The sequence below is a fragment of the Chrysochloris asiatica genome, unplaced genomic scaffold (genome assembly GCF_000296735.1).
Source record: "Chrysochloris asiatica unplaced genomic scaffold, ChrAsi1.0 scaffold00087, whole genome shotgun sequence".
Classification (NCBI taxonomy): domain Eukaryota; kingdom Metazoa; phylum Chordata; class Mammalia; order Afrosoricida; family Chrysochloridae; genus Chrysochloris; species Chrysochloris asiatica.
Genome location: NW_006408605.1, coordinates 5,216,548 through 5,244,224, shown reverse-complemented (window position 1 = coordinate 5,244,224; position 27,677 = coordinate 5,216,548). Strand labels below are relative to the sequence as shown.

At 40.8% G+C, this 27,677-nt stretch overlaps 1 protein-coding gene across 2 annotated transcripts in view; it reads left to right on the top strand.

Annotated features, from left to right (window-relative positions):
• Positions 1–27,677, top strand: part of SPOCK1 (sparc/osteonectin, cwcv and kazal-like domains proteoglycan (testican) 1) — a 959,407-nt gene that overhangs the window by 359,167 nt on the left and 572,563 nt on the right. For both annotated transcript variants that reach the window (XM_006866101.1, XM_006866100.1), the window contains exon 3: positions 15,297–15,342. In XM_006866101.1, the coding sequence (XP_006866163.1) occupies positions 15,297–15,342 (46 nt within the window). The remainder of the gene's footprint in view (positions 1–15,296; positions 15,343–27,677) is intronic.

Below are 27,677 nucleotides of genomic sequence, written 5' to 3'. Positions count from 1 at the left end.
TTGTCACTCCTTCTTTCTAGTCTGTCTTCATCTGGAAGCTCATCTGAAACCTGTCCACCATTGGTGGCCCTGCTGGTATTTAAAATACTGGTGGCATAGCTTTCAGAATCACAGCAGCTCACAAGCCACCATAGTTTGGCAAACTGACAGACAAGCATTCCCTAGTACTAGAGAAAAGCATAGCCTAAGTATGTAGGTGATCTGTTTGGAAGACACTGAGCTAAGGTGGCAAATGTCCTCTGTCATCTCTTCTGGCCTGAGAGGCCAAGTGTCTCCTGCCATAGTGCTGCACCTGGGCTCTGGGTTTATCATCTGTTTCCAGAATGAGAAATGTTGCAGCTAAGACGCCATGTCTTTTCAAATGCTGGTTCCTCTGAATGCAATGTCCAATCCCAGCTCACAGTATGATCCTCACTTAGAAAACTCTTTTTCCTTCAAAATCCAGCTTGAGTGCTACTTCCTCCATAGAGTCTGCCATGGTTCCCTGGAATAGCTGATGGCTTCCTACCCTATGTTTCTATAGTTACTTGATGACCACACTTACTGGATAGTATTATGCACCATCTACTCACATTTCAGGTCCTTGTAGGATCAGCACTGGACTGTGAACCAGAAGGTCAGCAGTTCAAACCTACCAGCTGCTCCTGGGTATATAGTGTTGCTATGAATTGGAACTGACTCAACAGCAGTTAACAACAGCAACAATCTCCTAGTTGGACTGTGGGTTTCATAAGTGTATATGCTGGTTGTTTTTCAGGCACTGGGCAGGTAAATAGTAAAAGGTCCATAAGTTATGATTGCACATGTGTAAACTGAACTTTGTCACTAATACCAATTGAGTCTCCATCTGATAGATTAGAGAGCAGAGTATGCTTCAGAAAGAATCTGTTTGATGATATCAACCTCAGCTAAGCCCCCAGTGATTTCCAAATGCCAGTAGGATTAAGTCTGGAGGGTTCATTGGGCATTGAGGTTCTCTGTCATCTGGCACCAGCCTTCCTTTCTAGAGTTAAACTCACTCTGTCTCTGTGGGTGCCCTAGGATTGCAACAAATGTAGCCAGATCATAGAAACTTCCTTGGAGGAGAATAGGACAGCTAGATGTATGGACTCTATCTAGTACATAGATCTCCTGACCAAGGAGGCTGAATTACTACTGAGGATTCACTCACACTCTGGGTGACAGTTCTCTTATAGGCTCTATGGGCAGTCCATCTGATCTATATGATATAAGTGCATTATCTGCCCAAGGGATCAGTTAAGCAAGTTCCCAAGTGCAGAGTTTGGCTGAAGTGTTTTGTGATCTTCTCTTTAGGTTTCCTCTTTAGATCTTCATTGTTGTTGTTGTTAAGTGCTGTTGAGGTCATTCCAATTCATAGCACCCCTGTATAGGGTTTCTGAGGAGTGGCTGGTGGATTTGAACTTCTGATCTTGTGGTTCAAAACTGACCTTGCGGTCCAGTGCTCTAGACCTTCTTTAGGGTCTCTTTATCATCTCATTTAGCAATGCTAAGAGTGGGAGACTATTACATCAGTCTCAGAGTTGTGTAAGTGCTTGTTTGGTGATAAGAAATGTAGTTCAAGTTTCCATGATCCAGTTTTTATTGGATTCAGTAATTTTGAAAGTGAGGGTCTTGTGGACAGTCTTCAGTTAATCTCAGAGAATTGTTCTGTTCACACAGTGAACCTGGTTTTAGCAAAGATTATACCTTAGAGTTTTTTGGTAAGGTAGAGGGTAAGAGAAAAAGAGGAAGACCTCCAGTGAGATGGATTGGCAAAGTTGCAGCGTCAGTGGGTTCAAGCATGGCAATGATTGTGAGGTTGGCCCAGGACTGGGCAGTGTGTTATTCTGTTGTGCATAGGATCACGATGAGTTGATGCCAACTCTATGGCACCTAAAAACAACAGCAACCTTAGAGTGGAGTCCTGTTATGGCAGTATGGGATAAAGCACTGGGTAGCAAGGTCAGTTTGAACCACATGGTCAGTGGTTCAAACTCACCTGCTGCTTTTTGGAAACCTTATAATAGGGTTACAATGAGTCTGAACCAACTTGATGGCACTTGATAACAGTAGCAACTGTACCTCAGAGTTTTGTATTGAGCAAATATTCTATAAAAGATTTCCTTAAAGTGTTAAAGAGCAAAAATGTCATTTTAATGACTAAGGTATCCCTTACCCAAGCCATAACATTTTCAATTGTCTCATATGCATACGAAAACTGGATAATGAATAACAAAGACCAGAGAAGAATAGATGCATTTGAATTATGGTGATGTGGGAAAATACTGAAAATGCCATGAACTGCTAAAAGAAAAAACAAATCTGTGTGGGAAGAAGTTGTTGTTGTTGTGAAGTGCCTTAGAGTACGTTCTGGCCCATAGTGACCCCATATAGGGTTTCCAAGGAGCAGGTGATGAGCTTGAACCACCTACCTTGCAGTTCAGATGGCTTTGCAGTCTTCCGCGTTAACTCACAGTTAGTACAGCTAGAATATTCCTTAGAAGGGAGGATGGCAAAACATACTTTGGACCTGTTATCTGGAGGCACCAGCTTCAGGAAAAATAAATCATGATTAGTAAAATAGAGAGAGGGTCAGAGAAAAAGAGGAAAACCTCCAATGAGCTGGATGGACACAGTGACAACAACAGTGGACTCAAACAGCACAGGAATTGTGAGGACGGTGCAGGACCAGGCAGTGTTTCGTTATTTTGTGATTAGGGTGACTCTAAGTCAGAGCTGACTTGAAGGCACCTTACAGCAATAATAGAGTCCTGGCGCGGCACTGTAGGTTAATGCGCCAGACTGCAAAGCCATTTGAACTGCAAGGTTGGTGGTTCAAGCCTACCAGCCACTCCTGGGAAACCCAATCCAGGGTCACTATGTGTCGGAACCGACTCGATGGCACTTAACAACAACAACAACAACAACAACAATAATAATACCTCAGGTAGGGGATGCCCACTGTTTTCCATGGAAGCCTTGTTGATGACCGTAGATGTAAATTTTGGCTAAAGAGTATGGGTTTACTTTTGACAGGCTTGCCCTCTCTGCTTACCTCGTATCGTAGAGGAAATGTCATTTCAGAAAATCTAAATTGTACTCTCGTATTCTGACTAGTACCATTGGGTTAAAATGGACAAAAGACCTTTAAGAAATTTATTTCTGGGTCTTTGGTTAGGAGCATGTGCTGTGCAGGTGGTCCGACTGGAGTCTCAGGATGCAGAGTAGGGCTGACAAGGTGACTGCTGGGACCATTTTAGGGACACAGAGTCTTTATTGCTACCCTTCCCATGTGCTTCTTTGAAGACAAAGCTGAATGGCATGGCTGCTAGATACTGTAGCAGCTGTAGATGTTCAACTAATGAGAATTTCATGCAAAGTCTGTGACGGTAGGTTTCCAGAGAGATGGCTGGTACCAAAGGCACATCTTACATACAATGCTTTGATGTTGGAATTGGAGGTTCCACTTTGAACTGGTCCCCAGGGAGTTGCAGGGGCAGACAGATATGAACATTCAGTCCAGAGTTCACAAAGACAGAGGACTCCTCTTGCTTTCCCTTCTGGCCTGCTCCAAACCACCACTGTGGGGACTTTCCAGAGCAGGTTGTTATTGACAGACCTGAAGAGCATGATTTTGCCCAGGGAGACACCTTGGTGGGGTTGGACTTGGACAAGGTGTTGACTAAGAAGCCAGAGTGTGTTGACTGTTTTCCTGGGGCCATATGCATCACTGGGGGACATCAACTGGATGTGCAAGCATCTCAAACATAGTTGGGAAAGCTGAGACTTCCTATATAAGGGTAGGTCAAAAAGTATTGCTACTAGGGTTCATGTTCATATATGCACAGATCTATTCCAAACAAAATGTGTTTAAACATGTTTATGTGACCAGTGAGTGGCTGCAAACAAGTTCTTTCAGTAACACACTTGTTTTAGCCTCATTAGGGTGCCTTCAGAAACAGACTTTGAGAGTTCCTGAGGGGATCTGCTGTGCCAGTTAAATTCAAGGCAGAGAGGTCAACTAAGAAAGTTATGGCAACTGTATTTTGGGATTCCAAAATGGCAATTCTGATAGAGTTTCTTGAAGGTTACAAGACAACCTTAGGAGGTTTATTAGGAAGAATTTTAAGAAAATTGTAAACTGCAATGTTGATAAAAGGGCCAGGAAAGTTGAGATAAAGATTTTTTCCATCATTCTTCAAGGGTAGCAAAAATTGTCCTTTAAGAACTTTGTTAAGAAATCCTTAGCCCCCCACAAGGGGGAAAAAAAAAATTCTTAGCCTATCCACCCTCCATTCCTGATCTTACCATTTTGTTTCTTCAACACAAAGAACATTGATAAGGAATACAATTTGAGCTCCTCAAAGTGACTCCAACCACTATATCAATGTGGTGTGAATCAATGAGTGCAGAATTCTTTGGAGGAATGGTTGTTATTATGTTGTTACTATGTGCCGTGGAGTCGGTTCCGACTCATAGCGACCCTAACACAGGGTTTCTGAGGCTGTAAATCTTTACGGGAGCAGACCGCCTCATCTTTCTCCCATGGAACCGCTGGTAGTTTCGAACTGCTGACCTTGTCGCTCACAGCCCGATTCGTAACCACTAAGCTACCAGAGCTCCTTGGGTTAGAGGGTTTAAATCTTTGTAGGAGCAGAAAGCTTAATTTTTCTCCCACGGAACAACTGGCAGATTTGAACCATGTGGCTTGCAGTCTAATGCTTATGATATTGTTGTTGTTGTTGTTAGGTGCCGTTGAGTCAGTTCTGACTCATAGTAACCCTGTATAGTGTTTCTGAAGAGCAGCTGGGGAACTTGAACCATCAACCTTGTGGATCAAACTGATTTTGCAGTCCAGTGCATTAACCCATATCGCCACACTAGGACTCCTGAAGCCACCTATATAGACCTAGATGAAGGATAGCTTCACAATTGTACTATTTTCTTTAACAAAAGTTGCTCTGATTTGGTAGCAATACAGTGTAAACGTACCCATACCCTTGTAAATTAAGGCCAAGGACAGAAGTAGGGGGAGCTTCTTGGGAGGCCTCTGCTTGTATACTCATCTCCCATCCTTGCTATCTCCTGCCAATCTCAGGCTCCATCTCTTCAGTCAGCTAACCCCATGCCCTCTCAACATGGCCTGCATTGTGCACGTAACTCGCAGTGTCTCCCTTGCCATGGTGCCAGCCATTAAAGCAGTGGTATGTAATGGAGCTCTGGTAGCGTAGTGGTTACAAATTGGGCTGCTAACCGCAAGGTCAGCAGTTCGAAACTACTAGCTGCTCTGCGGGAGAAAGATGAGGCGTTCTGCTCCTGTAAAGATTAACAGCCTCGGAAACCCTGTGTAGGGTTGCTATGAATCGGAACTGACTCCACGGCACATAACAACAAATGTTGTGGTTAGAGCATGAACTTTGTAGTCAGACAAATCTCAGTGTGAATCCTGGCTTTCTCACTTACCCATGTGCCATTGTATGGTGATTTCATCTCTTTCAGCTTCAGTTTCCCTAACTGTAGTAGATTGATTTTTGGTAGCATAGTGGTTACTAATTGGACTGCTAACCTCAGGGTCAGCAATTTGAAACTACCAGCTGTTCTGCAGGAGAAAGATGAGGCTTTCTGCTCCCGTAATGGTTCACAGCCTCGGAAACCCTGTACAGGGTCACTGTGAGTCGGAACCAACTCCATGGTACTTAACAACAACAACATCTTTCAGATTGATGGTAAGAATTAAATGTAATAATACAGTGTCAGGGCTGAACACAGTGCCAGGTGCATTTTAACCAGTCAATAAATGATAGCTGCCATTTATTACTGTAATGATTAGTGTTAATAGTGCTTTTATTGTTCTTCATTTGAATGTCAACTCAGTGCAAATTCTGAATCCTGCATCAAGTTTCAGCTCATCTCTGCTGACCCAATCATAAAACTTTCCACAAAAAATCTATGTGTGAACTGGAATTTCCTAGAGGTACAAAATGATAGCCAAAGAAAGGTGAGGGCAAGGGTTTCAGTCAGAGAAGGTGTTCCTTTACATATGCAAAGGTTAAGAGGTGCACTAGTGTGTAGGGTGTTCCAGGAAGAAAAAGTAGTTCATTTACATCTGAAACAAAACCTAGAAGGGTGGCTGTGGGAGCAGTGCAGAGAACAGACTGAGCCAGGGGTAGAGTGCTGGTTAGGGCATGTGGCAGTGATCCAAGCAGACACAGTGGAGTTCTGAACTGAGGTAGAGGCTGCATGGGTGCAGAGAAATGGGGAGGTAGGAGACAGACCTAGGAGTCAGTATGGATAGGACTCAGTCACCACTTGAATGATGAAGTAAAGAAAGAGGGAGGAATTCAACCTGTGGCCTGAGTCTTGCCTGGAAACTGGGAGAGAAGCCCTCTGGTGGGCTGCATGTGGTTTGCTATCCCTGTCACACACCTGGGCTCAGTCACTGTGACAAAGTGTGTGGCTTTCTTAAGCTTACAGCAGACTGCACATTTGAGTTTCTTGGGAAGCTTTTAAAAAGGCCAATACTATGACCATACTTCAGATCATAAATTAGCCTCCCCAGGGTGAGGCGAGGCATCCGTGTTTGTTAAACCCCACAGGTGAATCCAAGAACAAGTACCACTAGTTAACTAGTCCCTGCAGATGGCCTCTCCCATGGATGAGAGGTGAGGTGAATGAGTGAGATAATAATTCTTGGTGGTTTTCACGCTAAAAGTTAGCATCTGGATGTTTATGGAGGCCTGCCAGCTTTGCAGGGTCGGGGAGAATGCGGTTATTCTCAGAAAGATGGTGGGATCTAATTAATTTGAAATGTGTGATACTAGGACAAAGCTGGGGTGTGGGCCAATATAATTTCTGCTTTCTGTGGAGTTAAAGTTTACATGCTACAAGATGGCAAGGGCCTTGTTTGTTTAGTGTACCAAAGAGACTGGACTCTTTCAGGATTTCATAGTCTGTCTTCTACATGTAAATTGAGGGTTACACAGGCAGTTTACCCGTTCAGAGCAGACCCAGTCCCCTCGTCGGGATATGCTTAATTGTAATTGGAGCGTCTATTTTTAATATTTACATGACATGTGATGTTTTACAGTGGGCCCAAACCCCTTTCTTAATGTACAAACTGGTCTACAAAGTGTGTATCACCTTCCTTTACTAGATGGGGTCACTGAGTCTTAGAAAATGCAACTTCAGTTTTGAAATTCATGGAACTTCCCTGCCTAGAAACTAATACAATTATATGCATTTAAAGTGTTTCATCTTTAGTTTTTCTAGTTGCAATTGGTCTCTCTTCACTTTGGGTTTATTGGTAAGATTCAAATGTGTCAGAAGTTACATTATTTGAATTTTAAATATATCATTATTCTAGAAAGCCTTATGTTTACCTCATGCTCCTAGAACATACCAGTATTAGAAGTCTCTGGAGATGGACATGAATGTGTCTATTATGTTGTGAGTAATTTTGTGTGTCAGATAATATACCTGGCACTTTTTTTCATTATGGCAAATTGTTGCCACTATTCTTCAAGGTAGGTGGCAGAGGTCTTACTTTATGGTTGAGAGAACTGCAGTGACTGAAGCTCAATGTATTGTACAGTGTCACATAGCTGGTGAGTGCTAGAGCCAGAACTGAAACCCACATCTGCTTCAAAGCTTGCCCGTTTACATGCTGCCTGTCTTCAACTCCATGGCACTAGTTTCTTATTTTCTACCTAGACATTTGGAGACTGCTCCTAGATCGCTCAGCCAATGGAGACACCCTTGTCTTAGTCAGAGTACAAATGGAGCACATTGTACCCATTCACGTCTGCAGACCAGATGGAAAACCCAAATGCAGAGAATGTTCTGTGGCGAGAGCTTCTGACTCAGTTTTTCTCTTTAGGAAAGGCCAAGCAAATGAGTCATCTCCTTTCATTCCAACCTAAAGAGACTGTCAGAGACAGAGACAAAAATAGTGGTGTAAAAGAAAGATTTGAACAAGTCCTGGTTGGTATTACAAGTGATGGTTATAACCCTTTTATCAGCTGGAGGGACCACGACACTCCTATTCATTTTACAGGTTTCCCAAGAATAAATCCATGTCTTTTTTCGCTTTTAGGTTTCCTCAAGCTATTTGGGCAAGGCAAAATAATTTCTTTGAACATATGTAGAAGGTTCTATCACTCTTGGTCTCTGATGTCATTGTGGGGTTTTTATTAAATTTAGCCCTTTCAAGTGATGTCACAAGCAGTTAGTCATCTGAAATTCTCATTGAAAGTCACCATGACTGAGAATTTAGATTTAATCAGGGTTTTGCTAGCTGTTCTGCAGTAATGACATAGCTCAGTAGAGCACACTTGAATTTCTCCCCACTTCAGTTATTCTTTCCAATAATTTAATGTCCTTCCCCATGAACTCAGCAAATGATAAGACCTTTTTGAAGGGATACTGGTGGTGACTTAAGAGAAAAATATTGGGCTGTGACCTTTGTAATGTTATGATGATTTGAAAATTTGATGCAATTATCGAAAATGTTTACATTCCTTCGTCTTGTTTGATGTCATTCTTTTTTCTTTTTTTTTTTTTCCCCTCACTTATAATGCTTTCGTACTCAGGAAGTTGAGGTAGGTTTTTGACTTTTCCACTGTATGTAGACATAGCATCACAATAGTTGCCAAATAAAATGTTAATTTCATTCTAAGTCCTAAATCTCAGTGGTAAATATTTGTTTTGGTTCGATGAACCAGCACTGCACATATTTATTTTTCATTGGTATATCCAGGGGATGCAATTTATCAAATGCATATAAACAGCCCATTTGCTGCTTTATCTTTTCTCATTAGTTACAGTACAAGTATGATTGTCAGTTATTATCTGTGTTTTACTGGTGGATTATTTATTGAAAGAGCAGAGCAACTGACATTGTTATTTTCTAAATCATTTTGTCTAAAGCCTGAAGGACTTTAAACCAAATGCCAAACCAATTTATCAAAGAATCGCTCTCTTCAGGATGAAAGTGATTTAGAGTGTGTGTATAAACAGACACCAACCTGTACTTCTCTCTCTCTGTCTCTCTCTTTCTCTCTCTCTCTCTCTCATACATACATATACACACACCTGTGACAGTCACAGGAATTTCACAGGGATACAGAGATGTTAATAAATGTGCACCAACTTATATTTGATGCAATTCAGTAAGACTTTAATGTGTGCTACTGAGTGATGTCTTGGGTGATATGCAGGTGAGTAAGACCCACTCCTGTTTAGAATAGCCTAAGCCCAGGTGTGTGGGTGATAATGTACACATAGAGATATGTTTGTGCACATGGCTCCTGGTCCCTGGTGTGCAAAGTTCTTGTGAATGGTGTCTTCAGAAAGAAGGACAAGAGACCTCAAGTCACTGCTCAAGTGGTAACCATTTGCTTGAGCCATTCAGAAGGATTCTCATTGGGATTCTTTACAGGTAGTAAAGGGCAAGACTGGTTAAGGAGAAATAGCACATTGCTTGCTCAGAGATAGGAATGGAAACAACTCAGAAGTAGCTGTATGGCTAGCTAACTCCTTCTGTAATAAATGAAGTGTGTTTTACCTCACATCATCTTGATTTTCAGGGATTGCCACTGCACATAAATTATAATTACATTATACTGCTGATGTACTTCTATAATGTAACCTGGGAATCTTACTTCCCTAGGGACTTCTATCATTTTAGGATGTCTTCTCCCACCCACTCACCACCTTCCTATTCTCCCCAGTCAAGTAGCTTGAAAATTAACCAAACTATTTTGTAAGGAATCCCTTTGAGAGCAGTTTGGTTGCAGTCCCTTAATTGAAATCCTTCTAAAGGGTTTTGTGTTCAGCTAAGTGGGGTCTATCTCTCTCCAGGATGGAACATCTACAAGCCCAGCCTGAGTCCACCTGACTTTGCAAGGCACTGTTGCCCCTTTTGTGTTCATCTGCAGTAGGCTTGGGGACAACCCTTGCTTCACCAGACATCTTTCTGTTTACGTACTCTATTGTTCCCTCCTGATCAAGGCAAGATGAGGCTCATGTTTATTTTCTAGGCTGGTAATTTTTATTAACTCAGGTAATCCTCAGGTGAAACTGCAGGGTTCAAACAGTTTAGCTAAAATATGTATGAAGGTGAAACTATGAGTGCCATGTGAAGTAATGTCTTTGATCTCTAACATCTGAAACTTTAAGGTACATAGTAAAAATTGCATCATCATGCTCATAATAGGAAGTAAAGTAATTGGGTTTCAAAAGTGATTTGCATTTGGTTCTGCCATCTCACCTCTTCCTCAGAGTCTACTGTGATAGTCTTTGGAACTAAAATATGTACCTCTCAGAAGACAAATCCCTGGGGAATAGTTGAGCTAAATTGTATCAGCCATTTTGGGGCTGTGAGATGACAGAAGAAAAATTTAGATTCCCATTCACAATGGACTAGAATTACAGACTTTCTTATTGGTTATGATCATCCATGATGACAAAACTTAATCATCCAAATTAATAGCAGCAATGTTTGTGCCATTTCATGTTAGGCAGACTTGAGGCTTTCACTGGAATGTTCAGTGGAGAGAAGAATGTCCTCTGGCTCCTACTGCTGTGTGCTGTCGAATCAGTTTCAACTCATAGTGACCCCGTGAAGGGTTTTCAAGGCTGTAAATCTTTACAGGAGCAGAAAACCTTATATTGCTTCCACAGAGCAACTGGTAGATTTGAACTGCTGACCTTCTGAATAGCAACCCAGTGAGTAACCCACAATGTATTCAGGGTTCCTTGTTCTTTGGCTAATATATGGTGGTGGTGGTAGAGCGCCATGGAGTCAGTTCTGACTCATAGCGACCCTGTATAGGGTTTCCAAGGCTGTAAATCTTTATGGGAGCAGAAAGCCTCATCTTTCTCCTGTGGACCAGCTGATAGTTCGAACTGCTGACCTTGAGGTTAGCAGCCCGACTTGTAACCACTAAGCTACCAGAGCTTCTTAGCTAATATACAGATATTTTTAAATGGACTTCCTTTCCCATAAGCTTATCAGAATAGAAAATCTCTAAAGTAGTTGAAAACCCAGAATCAAAACCATCAGCCACTGGGTGTTATTAATTTACCAGAATGCAGTACTTTGATAGAGAGATATTTAGTTAGTGAGATAAGCAAAGAAATACACTTTTATCTATGTTGATCAGCTGTGTAGAGCAAAAATATAATTGGGGCCAAGAATGTGCCCAATCTCTGATTCTTCAGGTGCCTGTTGAGTAGGAGCTTTCTCCATTCAAATTCTCATGGACATTTGTATTGTTTTGACATCACTTCAACCTTGTGCTAGGCATGTAATGATTTGTCACTTTCTTACTGTGATATTCTCTGATGTCTGGGAATACTTAAGTCAGTATGCCCAAGGCAAAAGTTCATTTAAATGTATAGACTCTTCCATATGTGGTGGTGTGGAATAAAGCACTGTACAGCAAAGTCGGTTTGAACCATGAGGTCAGTGGTTCAAACTCACCAGTTGCTCCTTGGAAACCCTATACACGGTTGCTGTGAGTCGGAACTGACTTAGCAGCACTTAACAACAGCAACAAAAAGAGTTTGGAGTCCTAGTGTGGTGCTGTAGGATAAACACTATGCTGTTAACTGCAGTATTGGTGGTTCAAACCCACCAGCTGTTCCTTGGAAACTCTACAGAGTTGCTATTAGTTGGGACTTACTCAATGGCACTTAACCATCACAACAAAAATAATTGACAATTTTCATTTACAAAATGGTACAGAGAAGTGGACTTCCTCAAGTCTGTTTTCTGCCCTGTCTAGTTGAGTCCCGATTTAATTATAATGTGCAGTTCAGCCTTTAGAATATACATGTCTGGTAACAGTGCCATCCTTCATTCCTCAGCTTTTATAATGCATTAGTGGAAGTATTTAGAATTTAATAAATGGGTATATTTAGTCATGCATCTTTCTTCTATTTAAGCTTATGTTTTAAAAATTAACTTTTACTCTGGTCCTTGCACATCTTTAAAAAAAATTTTGAATGCTTCATCACTCGATGACAAAATTACCAGTCAAGAAGCAAACTTGAGCAAGTTTGATCTGACACATACAATATGCCTTTTACCACATTCTGAACTTTAAAAGACCACAACTTTATTGGGCCAGAATAAAGGTCAGAGGTGAGGGCTCTGCAAGCCCTTCACTTCTCTGGGATTTGCCCTAGACTCTGAGGCATACACATCAAGAACACACACCCACAGAATGCAACATCAAGGTTGGTATGGGGAAGGCACAGCATTCCTGGTGTGGGAATTGTAAGTGTTAGAAAATGGTTAGAGTTGTCAGCAGTGTAGGAAGCCATATGGCTGATGTTACGCGCGCTTGAGTTGATTCCAACTCATAGCGCCCCTGTATGGATAGGGTTTCTGAGGCGATACATCTTTATAGGTGTTCTCTTTTTTTTTTTAAGACAATGTAAAATATGCACTGTATTTTTTATTTGGATAGGAAAGAAGACAAAAGAAAGCCTAGGCTGATACCATCAGGGCCCTTAGTCTCTGGAGAAATGACTGGCCTTGGTATTGGTGGAATATTGATTCACTGTCACAGATAGCTGTCCTGATTTGATGCCCTTTGAGCATTCAGATTGCTAAGTGGGACTCAGGAATAAGCAAATTCTCAGGAGATGAAAATCTAAGAGGTATTCCTTTATCACTGGTTGTTTTCTCCATGAGATTGGGTGTTGCTTCCCCAGGGATTGCCCAGGTTGTAGGATGAATTAATTGGTACAGACCCAGACCTCACCCACCTGGTCAGGACAGTGTCAGTATAGAGAGTGGGTGACCTCTGCTTCTGAGTCTCATCCTCTGACAGCAGCAATGCCTGCTAAGAGCCCCAATCCCCATCCTAGTGGGCTCTGGTGCCTAGAACACATTTGTATATGTTCATGACCCTTGGTCTTGTAGCCAAAGCATTTACACCCAAAGTTTTTTCAGCTCCTGGCTCATTGATTTCTGCTTTGATAATTCACTTTCCAATCGCAGGTCAAAGACAGTCAGATGCAGAGAATAATTTTCTGTCCCTTCTTGGCCTTGCTGGGCAAGGGGCTGTCTGAAGGACTTGTTTTGCATAATGAGTTTTCACTCAAGTTGTACTTCCACATTTTGGCAGCAATTAGGCAGTATTATTGCATTGACAATAGGTTTTAAATATTCCAATGCAGAATACATGCTTTTAGAGGCTTTATATTTAAAATTATGATTTTCCCCAAGAAATATGTAAAAATGGCAATTATAGTTAATCTGAAAAAGTGACAAGGTCCAAAAGAATGCTTCTAATTCCATCAAAGTTATAAAGTATGTTGAAACCATGAGGGAGTATTCTGTTATTGAGATCTCCTCAAACTTTTCTTTGACATCAAAGAGAATGCGACATGTGAAATTAAAGTAAAGGAACTGGTCTTTGGCTCCAGCTCTTCCCTATTGGACTCATAGCTGAAGCTTCCAAGGGCTTCCATGTATTAGAACAGCATGCTTAAATAGAAAATAGTTCACAAAATTTCAAATTGCCATTGGACATGATGCCGTCCTCTTCATGTGAAAGAGGGCATTGATGAGCCACAGTTGGAAGGATGAATCTTTAAATTTTTTCTCCAGTGATGAGAATGAGTTCTTTCTGAATTGTTTCTTCTCTTGCCCCTGTGAAGAGCAAAATCTGTTGGTAGCATAGTTGTCTAGGTCAAGAGCACATTGATCATAAAAGTGAGAAATCAGGCACTAAATTTCCCACTACCATTTGACACTTAACTTAGAATCATTTAACACGAGTGGTGGATTTTCTGAAAGTAGGGTCCTAAAAGATTACGATTGTGCTTAAAATAATAAGTGGAGAGAGTTATTGCACAGGGATTATTTAAAACTGTCTCCAAATATTACATGGTATAGACCCCAAAGATTCCCTAACCAGATGGGTGAGAAGGCCAGTTGTGTCATAAAGTCAGAGCAAAAAGGGTGAATTCCTTGGAATTAAAAAAAGAATTTAATACTAAGGCCCCAGGATCCAGATGAATCTGTTAATGTGCTGTTGTTTTTTTTTTAATTGTTCTGGAAAATAGAACCACTGCCCAACATACACTATGGTCTGATTTTATTCTAAATCCAGTTTCCTTAAATCTATTTAGGGGCTTAGGTGGACTCAACAAGGATCTAATAAAGGCAGGTAATTGAACGACACAGAAACTGATAAAATCCAGAAGCGGCTGTGTCAGAGATAAACTGCAGCAGGAGATATCTTGGACAATAATTTAAACTAATTGTGCACTTTGATATAAATTAACTTCTCCAGAAGAGAAATTGAAGCCTCATTTTGGATAGTTCTCGGAAAACTGTCTGTAGCATGCAGAATACCTGCCAAAACCACACACAGGAAATAAATTTGGGTGTGTTCAGGAGGAAATCAATTGAAAAAGGGCAATTTCCCTAAAGATGGTGTGAGGATGATGTGAATGAGCAATGCTTGCTCACCTTGCAAACTGTGCTCAGTTTTGCTGACACAGTGGGTGTGTCAGGAAGCAATGGAGGTCTATGGGCATTGAAGGGGAAGATAAAGAGGGGACTGTGGTCTTTTGGAAGGAAAGGGTCATTAGAAATGGGAAAGAAGAAATACAGCTATGAAGATATGGGTGGCCTAAACTCTTGCAATTTCAAAGCAATGAAGTATGTAGCTTCAGAGTATAAATTGATGTAAGCTGCATGCAAGAAATTCATGGTTATGAATAGACCAGATTATCTTTCCATACCTGAAACAAATGGTACTAAGTTAAATGTTAGCTGGTTAATTCTAACATTTGAATGGCCCTTTGTTTTAAAGTCTTGCAAACGCTGGAAAACTCGAATTGTATACCACTTGTTCCATGCCTCCATGTAAAAGAAATGTTGACAGTTGAATTATCAGCTGTTACAAACAGAGTGGCTTAATCAGAAGTGAGAGCTATAAGGCATCACCTGCAGTACAATTGATAGCAAGTACTCCTTGCATTTAGAAGTTGTCTCAGTTTATATGTCAGACCAAAAAGAGCAATGCTGTCTTCATAGTGGACTGAATTGTTTTTGCTATTCTGAGTGTTTAGTACAAACAGGTTTGAAAGACAAGAATTTGAAAAGTCAATTGATATTTTTGATTGCACATTAATGCCTGCTTTGGGGAAATTTTCTAAGCTGTTAGTGTTTTCTTTTGTGTTTTGGGAGATGGGGAGAGAGGCAGCTTTTTATGCAGTTATGTGAGATGCTTCCTGAAATCTAATCTCGGCTTTCTATTTTTTTCCTTATATAGGATGATTATTTCAGAAACTGGAATCCCAACAAGCCCTTTGACCAAGGTAAAGAGTGCATTGTTTCTTGCTTTATCTCCCGTGGAAAATTCTGGTCTGATTTTTCCTTCCTTGCATGCTGAGTTACTGTTTCCATAAAGGCCAGCTAGCTGTCTGATTTGCTTGATTGTGGGGACCGAACTAACTGGGGTGACAGAAATTATTCTCTGAGAAGTAATAGCTAAGAGAGAGGAGCACTGATGACACTGTAGGATAAGCATTAGACTTCTAATCACAGGTCAGCAGTTCAAACCCACCAACTGTACTGCGGGAGAAAGATGCTGCAGTAAAAATTTACGGTCTTGGAAACACTATACGGTGTCACTATGAGTCAGAAACTGACTTGATGCCACTAAACAACAACAGCATAGCTAAGAGAAATTTAAAAAATATTTTTAGTTAAATTAACCAGTCCAGTCAATGATTGGTTTTGTTGAAAGTAAAATGGTTAGGAGACTAACCTAGGGAATTGTGGGAATGAATCCAGTAAGTTCGTTCAGGGAACAGACAGACTATGCATGGAGAGTTTCCTCAATTCACATAAGTCATTGAAAGGAATTTGTTTGTTTGTTTGTAATTTTTAGGAATATGATTAATCCTCAGAAACATTTTAGGGCACTGATGCTTCATGTGTTAACAAATTTAATATACCAAACAAACAACTTGTCTTCAGAAAGCTCTTTCCACTCACATCAGCGAACATAGAACCAATCTCATGAAGGCTGTTGTAAATCATCAACAGCATCCTTCTGTGAATTATTTAAGACGGGATGTGGCCCTGTCATGAATCACATCTCTGTTCCCATTGTTCCATGTGCTACTGCTGTTGGTACAGACCCCTGCTGCTGAAAATGATGGTAGATTGATTGTACTTCAAGTATGTACATGTAATTATTGCTGGAACTCAGGTGAAAAATATTACCTACCCATCTCATAGGGTTCACACTCCTGAGAATCCACTTTAGTTATTAATTTCCATATTCGATATGATTGCGATGGTCAACTTGATATAAAGAAATCAAGGAATACAATGCTACAGAACATGATGGAAGGTGCTCCCTTCTGCCTTCTGCTTTTTCCCTTTAATGAGTCACAATTTCTGGACTCTAGTTCTCACAAGAAAAATTAGTATTAAAATGTTTACGTATGCGTTTAAGATATGCCGTCAGGTAGTACCTTTTATTTCCTCCTTCCTACCCTTTATTCTTTCCTCTTCCCCTCCCTCCCTGCCTACTTTCTCAAGCGTTTACTGTGCTTCCATTTGTACACAAACACCAGGTCAGGTACTGGGGATAGAGGAAAAAGCTGTGGTGCCTGTCCAGGAGGACTGTGAGTGGTCACACGGGAGGCAAATGAGTCAACAGTTGCAGTGGCATGTGATGTAGCTGTGTGTGGAAGCCAGCAAAGGTGCAGGTGGGAAATTCTTACTGGAGTTTGCACATGTGTGTGCCTGAGTGTGCGTGCACTTGTGCATGTATTGCTGAAAGGCAGAACGTCAGGTAAAGCTTTCTGTTTGAGGCTCTCTCTGGGCTATTTACATATCTTAGCAGCTTCTGAGGGTCTCACTCCTTATAAATCTAACAAAGACCGAATCATCACAGAAAAACACATAACAGAATATGAGAGAATTTATAATTTGTTCTTGTTAAGTATTGTGGAGAGTCAGTTTTGACTCATAGTGACCCTGTATAGCATCTCCAAGGAATGACTGATGGGTTTGAACCACCAATTTTGTGATTGTACTCCAGTGTTTATCCTGCATTGCCATACCAGGAGTCCATAACTTAGTTCATACATTTTCCATGAAAAGACCTACTGCCATTGATGCATTTCAGTTATGGTGTTGGAGGAGAATATTGAAAGTACCATGGACTGCCAAAAGAATAAATAGATCTGTGTTAGGAGAAGTGCAGCCAGAGTGCTCCTTGGAGACCAGGATGGCCAAGCTTCATCTGCCATACTTAGGTCATATTGTCAGGAGGGACTAGTCATTGGAGAAGGAGACCATGTTTGGTAAGGTAGTGGGATGGAGAAAAAGAGGAAGACCCCCAGCAAGATAGATTGGCACAGTGGCAGCATCAAATGTAGCAATGGTTGTGCGGTTGGCCCTGGATCAGGCAGTATTTCATTCTGTTGTGCATAGGGTCGCTATGAGTTTTACCGACTGGATGGCACCTAACAACAACAACAGAACAACAACAACAACCAAGTCAATTACAACTCATAGCAACCCTGTGGGACAGGGTATAATTGCTCTCAAGGATTTCCATGTCTGTAAATTCTTATAGAACTAGACTACTACAGCTTTCGGTCATGGAATGGCTCATGGTTTTGAACCACTGAACTTCTTGGTTATCATCCAAATGCTTCACCACTATACCACCAGGGTTCCTTTTCCATAAAAAAAAGTTTTTTTTTTAAAGTTCTCTAGAAAGATATAACTTTGTATGTGATGTGTGAAGAGCAGCCGTATATGTAGAAGAGCACCTTCTCTACCTGTACCTGACAAATGAGCCTTCCTGCAAGCAGCCCTATCAGGCTTAGACTTCTGAAGGTAACTCAGCTGACTATTGGAATGGAGTAAACCATTTCTTTCAAAAGCCAGGAACCAGATAGAAATTCTTGTCCTACAAAGATCAAATACTGTGTAAGTGACTGTTGGATGAACTCTTCCTTAAGGTTTACAAATCAATACGAAAACTTTACCAGGGAAAGACATTTTTATTTTTACCAATGCACGTTGGAGAATGTAATAGATGAAGAAGGAGAGCATCATTTGCACTCACAAATATAAATGATAGCTTCTCTTCACTTGGGGGGTTAAGACAGACGCTTTCAGGCACCAAAATGGACATGCTATTTAAACGTCTAAGCAAGGGTTTTTCTCTTCTAGGAATGGTGAGTGACAAGCATATCTAGCAAAGCCCCACCCCTGCTCCCTCTCTTTCTAACCCTGCAGGCTTGGAAACTGATCTGCTTAGACAAATCCTCCCAGACAACCTATGACTTTACAGTGTAAGTTGAGGACATTAGACACTAGCCGAGTAGTCCTGCTTTCTACTTCAGATGGAGCTTCTGTTGTCTATTTATATACAGAGCCACGGAGAGAGCAGGCAGAGCTGAGAATAACCTTCACTTAAAATATCAGCCCAGCAGATGTCATCAATTACATTGTGTGCTGCTCAATAAAAATGGGAGGTTACTATATCAGCACTGACACCACTTGGTGAAATATAAACCACAGACATGGAAGATGTAGAGCATTTCATTTTCCGGAAAATAGGAGAGTTGCTGAACTTCACTGGAAGTTGTCTATTGTAGAGAGAAGTCCTTTCGTCTCCTAAGTTAGGAGAAAAAAACAAAAAACAAACCAAAAAAAAAAACAAAAAAACATTTAACCTGGTTAAAGTGGTTTTGTGGTTGGAGAAAAATTTGCAGTCTGTAGAAATGGGACTTTATGAAAAGCATCTCAGAGTTTCATATGACAAATATGTGCTGAGTTGGAGACAAGGGTAGAAGGGGCTTGAAGTGTAGGGAGAAAGGAGGGAAAGGAAGTGGTGGCGGGGGAATTCTGTTGCTGTGTATCCAGAAAGGTGAATTTGAGGCAAGTTGTGAATACAAATTTACAAAGTTTGCACTTAGTTTCCTTGGCAATGGGAAGCCTTAGAAGATTTTTGAGCAGGGAAGTGATAAAATGGAGGCAATATTTTAGAGGTTTTAATTTGGTTTCTCAACAGTTTATACTAGGAACCCAAGAAATGGTTGCTAAATGATGTCACTCTTACAGATTTCTTGGATATGTTTGCTGTCACATCATTTGTTGCTTTGGAGCCTTGGGCTGTGGCTGCCATATATGGCCAGACTTATCAATTCATCTCTCTAGCTTGATTTCTGAAACACGCGTATGACTTTGGTTTGTCTTAGGTGTTGGTGTGAATAGTTAGGAGACTCAAAGTGGCTGTTGGGTTCCTATTTCACACCTTTCAGTTAGCAGGCAAGCACTTAAACACTGTACCCCCAAGGCTCCTAAGAAATACTTACCTAACTGTAATTGCCCCCCTGCTTAAAGGTATTTAATGAACTTTGAACATCAGAGCTTCATGGAGTGAGCATTTGGAATGTAATGACTCCAAGGTAGTTAGAAAAAGAGTGCATCACTTGGTGCTCTCCAAATATGGGTTTGTGAAGATCTTAACTTGTTACCTTTCAGTGAATCATTAAGCCTTCCATCAGTGGAGGATAATAGTCATCAACTCCAGGCTTTCCTAAGAAGAACTGTATCAGATTTGAGTGAAGTAGTGTACCCTTTTTGATTGTAAGAATTTTATGCAAAATCTTCTTACAGACAGGACATAGAGAAGTTCCAAATTGAAGGAACAATTATGAATTCAGGTATGTAATTTCTTTTGTGAAGTCCACAAAGAAAGACACCCTGCAGAGAGAGTTGATGCAGGCTGCACAGTTTGATGGGGCGATGGACACATGCAAATGGACTTCCTGTCTTGTTACAGACAGCAGAAGAATAGGCCCTGGATGGCCCTATGTGCTAGGCTGGCTGAGGTTGGGGGCTCAAGAATGATTTCAGAGTTTTAGGTTAACTCTGCCACGTTGTCTTTTTGTCACCTTCCTTCAGCTTGTTTGAAGTGTTGCTGTGGCACTGTGGGTAATGCACTGGACTGCAAAGTCAGTTTGAACTGCAAGGACCCATAAACAGGGTTGCTATGCATCAGAACTGACTCAGCGGTACTTTACAACAACAACTCAATTTGTTAATTGTTGTCTAGTTGATTCCTACTCATTGTGACTCCATGTGTGCAGAGTAGAATTTGCTCCATAGGGTTTTCAAGGCTGTGAGTTTTCAGAAGCAGATCACTGGCCCTATCTTCCTAGGCACCCCTAGGTGGGTTTGAATTACCAATCTTTCAATTAGTAGTCAAGCACTTGAACATTTTGGCCACCCAGAGACTCGTTCCCTTAACTCTAATTTGTTGTTGTTGAGTCAACTCTGATTCATTGAAACCTCGTAGGACAGAGTGTAACTGCCCCAGTGGCTTTCCAAGGCTATAATCTTTGAGTCCTGGTGTGGCAGTGTAGTTTAATGCCCGGGACTGCAAAATCGGTTTGACCTTCAAGGTTGATGGTTCAAGTTCACCAGCCACTCCTCGGAAACCATATACAGGCTCTCTATGTTTTGGAACCTACTCAATGGCACTTAACAACAACAACACTCTTTACAAAAGCAGACTGCCTCATCTGACTCACAAAGAGTGGCTGGTGGGTTTGAACTGCCAGCCTTTCAGTTAGCAAGCAAGTGTTTAATGACTGTTTCATCAAGAATTCTCATGCTAATAATGTTTTTGCTAAGCATCATGGAGTTGGTTCTGAGTCACACTGACCCTGTATAGGGCTTCCAAGGAGAGGCTGGTGGGTTTGAACTATGAGTCTTATGGTTAGTAGTCCAGTGCTTATCCTACACCATCACAATAGGGCTCCTATCCTACAATAGTGTTTTCGGCAATGGCATTGAGAAGACTAAATGAGTTAATATGTCTGGTACGCAGTAAGTGTTTGTTAAGTGCTGTTTTAGAAAGTTGCCTTCTTTATTCCTTCTTCTTCCTATTTATTAGCCTCTCTCCATTGCTTTCCTCCCTTCTCACTAAGGTTTTATCTCTGAGCTAAAAAGGCACTGACCTGTGATGCCCCTCAGACCCTCACTGTTGAGGCTGAGGAGGTCTAAGCCTTTCATATGTTTGTTCATTCATTTCATAAACATTTACTAAATGCTCAGTGTTTCAGTCCAACTTATTGGGTAATAAGGACCATACTAGGGAAGATCTCACTTGTGAGATACACCCAGCTATCAACCATAAGACATCCATCCAAGGTTGGTCATATTCAGGTCTGGTGTGTGTATAAGTACTAGGGATGGTGGTAGGGAGGGACAAGAGCCCGAGATGTGGGGGTGGGTTGGTCTGGGATATTGGAAAATCCATGAGGTCAATTATCTAGGCAAATGGCATAAGTCAATTTTAGTTGAGGTGACATTTTTTTTTTTTTTTTGCTACAACTCGCCTTACTCAGTCTGTGCCTCTGATATGTGGATCACGCTACACAACTAGGATTGTTGATAGTAATCTTCTTCAATTCAGTAATGTAGGTGCTGTCGCAAAGATTCTTCCTTTTTCCATCTAGTGAGGTGGCAGATGAGGAAAGGTTACCCAAAGGGCCTGGAGAGGAAAGAAAGATATAATTTATTGAGCTGCAATACTGTTGTAAAAAATAAAAGAATTTGCTCTGGGGAGTCATCCAACAGGGGATGAACATGAAGCAAAGTGAATTCTAACAGGTTGTTTCAAAGCTTCCTGACTAGTCCTTTTTGAAAAAGAAAATTGAAAATTGAAGCTTATTCAGAATGTTTATGTTGAATAAAAGAAGTTGTTTACAGCTTTGTGGATATTGGAAAGGTAATGTATGTATGCTCTGGTAGCGTAGTGGTTACGAATCGGGCTGCGAACCTTAAGGTCGGTGGTTTGAAACTACCAGCCGCTCCGCGGGAGAAAGATGAGGCTTTCGACTCCCGTAAAGATTGACACCCTCGGAAACCCTGTACAGGGTCGCTATGGGTCGGTACCGACTTGACGGCACTTAACAACAACAACAACAACAACAATGTATGTATAACCAATACATGCTTTAGGATAAAATTTTGATTTTTATGAATATGTCCGTAAGTGATAGAACATAAATTAATGTAGATTTTCTAATGTAACCGATGTCCACTGAGGAAAGAACCCATAGCTTTGAATATGAAGTTCTTCTTGATGAGAAAACTCATTTTAGGGAAAATAGCTGAAATGATTTGTTGTGGAACTTTTTTTTTTTATTTAAACAACCAGGTTACTTTAACGTGGAATAAATGAATGTTTGAGTTAAGTATGTACCCATTGGTTTTAAAGATACAGTTTTTCTTTTGCAATAAATACTTATTGTTCCTCCAGAGCAGTCCAGATGTAGCTAAAGCTCAGATGATGCTGGTGATATTCAGAGTCAACTATGAACTTGTAGAAATTGATCTCCAGATAAAAATAAAGCTCAGAAAGTCAGGAGCCCCTTTTCCTCAAGCTGTTCACTTGAATAGAAAAAAAGAAGAAACACCTTGCCCTTTGACTTCCAATCTATTGTACCAAGATCCTGACAAGCTCTAATCCTGACCAAAGCCCTGCCTCTTTTGAGGTGAAAAATTTTAAATTCCAAAGGAAAGAGTTCTTCCTATGTCCCAGCTGTGCGTCTGGAGCCAGAGCCCAGTGGATTATAGCAGCATTCAGGTTTTGTTCAGGTTTTAAAAAGTACTGGAGGAGTCAAGATTGCTTATTTCTAAACTTGTCCTTTAGAAGGGAGGTGCTTTTCTTCTTCTTCTTCTAGATTAATCTAAAATTCTACATAATAGTCTTACTAGGAATCTTGGTGTGCCGTTGGTGGTGGTTATGTGCCATGGAGTCGGTTCTGACTCACAGTAACCCTGTACAGGGTTTACTGAGGCTGTAAATCTTTACGGGAGCAGAACACTTCATCTTTCTCCCACAGAACAGCTGGTAGTTTCAAACTGTGGACCTTGTGGTTCGCAGCCGGATTTGTAACCATTACCTTACCAGAGCTCTTAAGTCCCTGTAACTTTCTTCTTGATGTGGAATTTTACCTCTTCCCAAGTGTGCCTCTGATTTGCATTCACATATCCTTGAGACATTCTCAGCTTTATCTGATCCCGGGAACTTCTGGCTTTCCAAAGCAGCTGGTCTGGGTTATGGGAGACATCTGCATCATTTTCTTCTCATTCCTGCATGTTAGATCTGCTTGGTTCCTTCCTCTTACACACAATTTTTTAGGGAAAAATACATGCTTTAGTCTACAGTAATTCCTCCTCTTATGGACCTTAACCAACCCCTTCGCCCAAACATTCACACCCTGCTTTGGTGAAATTAGCCTCTCCCCCACTGTCCACTCTTCTTCTTTGGCTTGATTATGACAATAAAATACTTATTATTTAATATATGTTTTTAGAGTACCAATTTTTTAAAAATACCAATTCTCTGCCAGGGAAGTAACAGAAAACTATTAATTTAAATATTAGTGTGGACTTGCTTTCATTCAGTCTCTCTGCTTTGAAGTGAGATCAGGTTAAAGTTTTATCTTTCATCTTTCACTGCCTTTGCTTGTTTTACAGAAACAAAACATCACATATATGATCGACATCCCATGGGAACCCCTTCTCTGTCCCCTTTCTGTTTTCTTTCTTGATGACCACCATCATTTTGATTTTCTGTCCTTTTTGTTCTTTTTTTTCTGTACTTTTGCATCTTATGTGCTTGACTATAAACAATATACTGCATTCCGCTGTATGTTTTTGCAATAAAAATGAATGCTTCCCTTCCTCATTCATTTAGCTCACTCAACATTGTTTTTGAGGTTTTCTGTTTTGACAGTTGTACATCTAGTTAATTGTTTCATATCTCTGTGCTCCATTGTGTTTGCTTGCCTGCATTTACCTAATTACTCCCCTATTGATGAGCATTTATGCTGTTTCCATTATGTTTTGCAGTTTGGCTGCTTTTTCCTAGCATTTCTGACACACATGCATGATTTCTTTCCCCTTCAAAATTAATGTGCAGAGCTTCATTCCTTAACAGGACCACTTGGCCCAGAGAGTGTGATGTTCTGGGAAGAGGGTTGAGGATTGAGGCTGCAAGACTCTCCCACTATTAAAATGTATAAATTCAGGTGAGCACGTGGTCTCTCTTGAGTTCAGCTGTCTACCTCTGAAATAAAGGGAGTGTACTATGTGAATCTTGAGGTCCCTTAGATCTATGATAGCCAAACTATCATGGTTTCTGGCAGCATCATTCTCTGGATGTTTTCCCCATAAAAGAAGACAAAATGAGCAAAGTAAAGCACAATGCTCCTCTTATTTCAAAGATTGTAGTTTAACCAATGAGCCATGGGTATAACTTCTATAAAACCAACTGTTCAATGGGGCTTTTCACCCTCTGGGGTAGGGGGGAGGAAGGAGGCTTGGACTAAAAAGCTAAAAAGGCCAGAGTACGAGTTACTTCCTCTACTCCACAGAGACCTATAGGACACTGCATGGTGTGGAGGGAAAGAACCTGGGCTGAAAGGGCTCAAGTTCAAGTCTTCGCTCTGTCATTAGCTTGCTTCATACATTGGAGAAACCTGGCCTAGTTAGCCTTCATTTTTGCTTTTGTATAATGGGGCTAATAGTATCTGTAATGTAGAGCTTTTGCTATGATTAAATGAGATCATGTTTGCAAAGCACAGAGGATGTGGTCAGTATGGTATGTGGTCAGCAAACCTCAGCTGCCTTACAGCTCAGTCAGTTTCATCAAGTACAACTGTGTAGCCTCCATGTCCACATGTGGTACTAAGGTGGCCATGGCATGTGTTATCTTCTGGCTTCTCCCTAGCTTCTCAAGAATCTCCCTGGGCCCTGTGCCTCCAGAACCAAAAAATGAACAGCATTCTGGGTTTGTGTTCTGCTTTTTGGATGGAGTAATGGGGAATCATAAAGGGTAGTAAAATTCATCTTGGAATTACTGGGCACTGCAACATTCAATTACTTTGTTTAAGAAGTTCTTTTAGCACAAACAAATCCATTTTAAAGGCATGTTTTAGCTTTCCCCAAATTCATGAAATGTGGTGTTACTTTTATAAAATGGGATGGGGGACCTTCCCTGCTATTCCACCTGCTATGGAAACATCTCTTGAATTAATTATATTGTATTTGTTTAGTCCTAATGAACCAGCCTTGGTTTGGGGAAATTCTCAGTAGGAAAAAATATGTCAGCTGAATTCGAAAATTGATCAGCAATGTTGTTTAAATTTTCCTCATTTAAGACTGTAGAGTGGATTAGAGCGTTTTCATAGTAGGGAGATAGCTGCTTGGAGAAACACTCCTGGAATTGTCTGGGTCCCCTCTACTTCGATGTCTAAGATAAAGAGTTTGTGTTTTGTTAATAAGACCTTTTAGTTGTATTGTGTAGCAATTCATTGCTTGTTGTTTTTGTTAAATGCCATTGAGTCAATTCCAACTCTTAGCCACCCTATATAGGGTTTCTGAGGAGCAGCTGGTGAGTTTGAACCACCAACCTTGTGATTTGCAGTCCAGTTCTGATCCTCTAACCACAGGACCATTAAATGTTCATTAGGCCTGTAATAGCAAATATGAGAGAGGCAGCATGGTGTATGTGCAGAGGTCCTGGGCTATGCATTCCCAAAGGCCTGAGGTCATGGTCCAGGTTTTCTAGAGACACAAAAATAAATAAATAAATAAAGAGAAGTGTATTATCTAACAATTGTAGAGTCCCAGGTCCCCAGCAGAAGAGAGAGAGGGGGAGTCCCTCCCACATGTCCATTATATTGGGAGCAGAACACATCCCCAAGGAAGCATCCCTTCAATTGATTGGCTGCTCATAGCTGCTCATCACAGTGTTATCTATACCTGTATTAGGTTTTATCACCATGGGAATAAGCACATCCGAACTGATAAATCTCTGGAAATCCTGAGCTAGTCAAATTGACACAAAACCCCTAACCATACACTTGGATTCAGGGTCCACTTGTTTTCCATATAATAGTTGTTTGTGTTCTTAGACAAACACTTAACTTCTCTGAGCCTTTATTTGCTTATCTACAAATTGTAAATTATTATATTTATTTACACTTAAACAGAAACATCAGGAGCCCTTAGTGGTCTGGAGGGTTATACATTGGATGGTTATAACCTACCATTCACTTCATGGTAGAAAGATAGGCAGTCTAATTCTATAAAGATTTACAGCATCAGAAACCCTAGAGAGCAGTTCTACTGTGTCCCGTGGGGTTGCTATGTGTTGGATTTTCTCAAACACAGCGGGTTTTGGGTATAGTAATAGCATGATAATAGGAGAAATGATGGAAGATGCCAATGATGTCATTTTTATTGGTTCCACAATCCATGATCATGGAAGTAGCACTCAAGAAATCAAATGACATTAACCAAATCTGCTGTGAAACATCTTGCTAAAATATTATAAACCAAATATGTCACTTTGAAGACTAAGGCATACCTGACCCAAGCCATGGTATTTTCAATTGCTTCATATGCATGCAAAAACTAGACAAAGAGTAAGGAAGACTGAAAACTTAGTACTTTTGAATTATGGTGCTGAACTGCCAGGAACACAAACAAATCTATCTAGGAAGAAGTACAGCCAGAAATGTGTCTTAAATATGCGGATGATGAAACTTCATCTCCTGTACTTTGGAGATGTGATTAGGAGTCCTTTGAGGAGATCATGCTTGTTAAAGTAGGGGGTCAAGAATAAGGAAGAAGATTCTCAACAAGGTAGATTGACATGGTAGCTGCAACAATGGGGCCAAATATAACAATGATAGTAAAGATGGTGAAAGACTGGGGCAGTGTTTTGTTCTGTTATTCATTGGGTTCCTATGAATTGGAACTAATATAACACCATCTAACAACAACACTAATGGACCAAACCCAAAATCCCATAGCTATTGAGTCAACTGTAACACTATAGAACAGAGTGAGACTTTGTGTGGTATAGTAGGTTAAGCACTGGACTCCTAAACACAAGATCAGCAGTTCAAACACACCAACTGCTCTTGGATACCCTATAGAGAGTCTCCGAGTTGGAACTGACTTGATGGCACACAACAAGAACAACAGCATAAGACAGAGTAGACATGTCCTACAGGGTTGTCAAGGTTATAATTCTTACAAAAGCAGACATCCACATCTTTTTTCCTTGGAGTGACAGGTGGGTTCAAACCACCATCCTTTCCATTAGCTGCCAAACACTTAACCACTGTGCCACCAGGGCTCATCGTATCATACCAGAGGTCTGCAAAACACTTGATGTAGCAGTCAGTTTTATTATAATGAACATGGTAAAGGCAAGAAAACATTGTTAGAAGGTGGTAGACTGATGTATCATCAAAGATAGTCTTAGATTCTCAGGCTTGGAAGGACCTTTAAGGATTTGATGTGTCCACTTAACCCATTCATCGTATGGCACATTGATCAATTCATCATCCAGTCAAGTTGTTATTGAGCATTTACTATGTGCTAAGTAGGATACATATAGGGAATGTGAGGAGGGAAATGACAGGTATCTTTCCTCTGAATGCTTACATGTTGGTGAGAGACACATGAAATCAAATAACCCAGAGTTTGTGTTTAATGTGCTTGTCCGTGAGGGTGAAGATCAGAAAAAGTGTCCTAGAGGAAGTGACAAGTTGTTTGTTGTTGTTGTTGTTGTCAGGTGCCATCG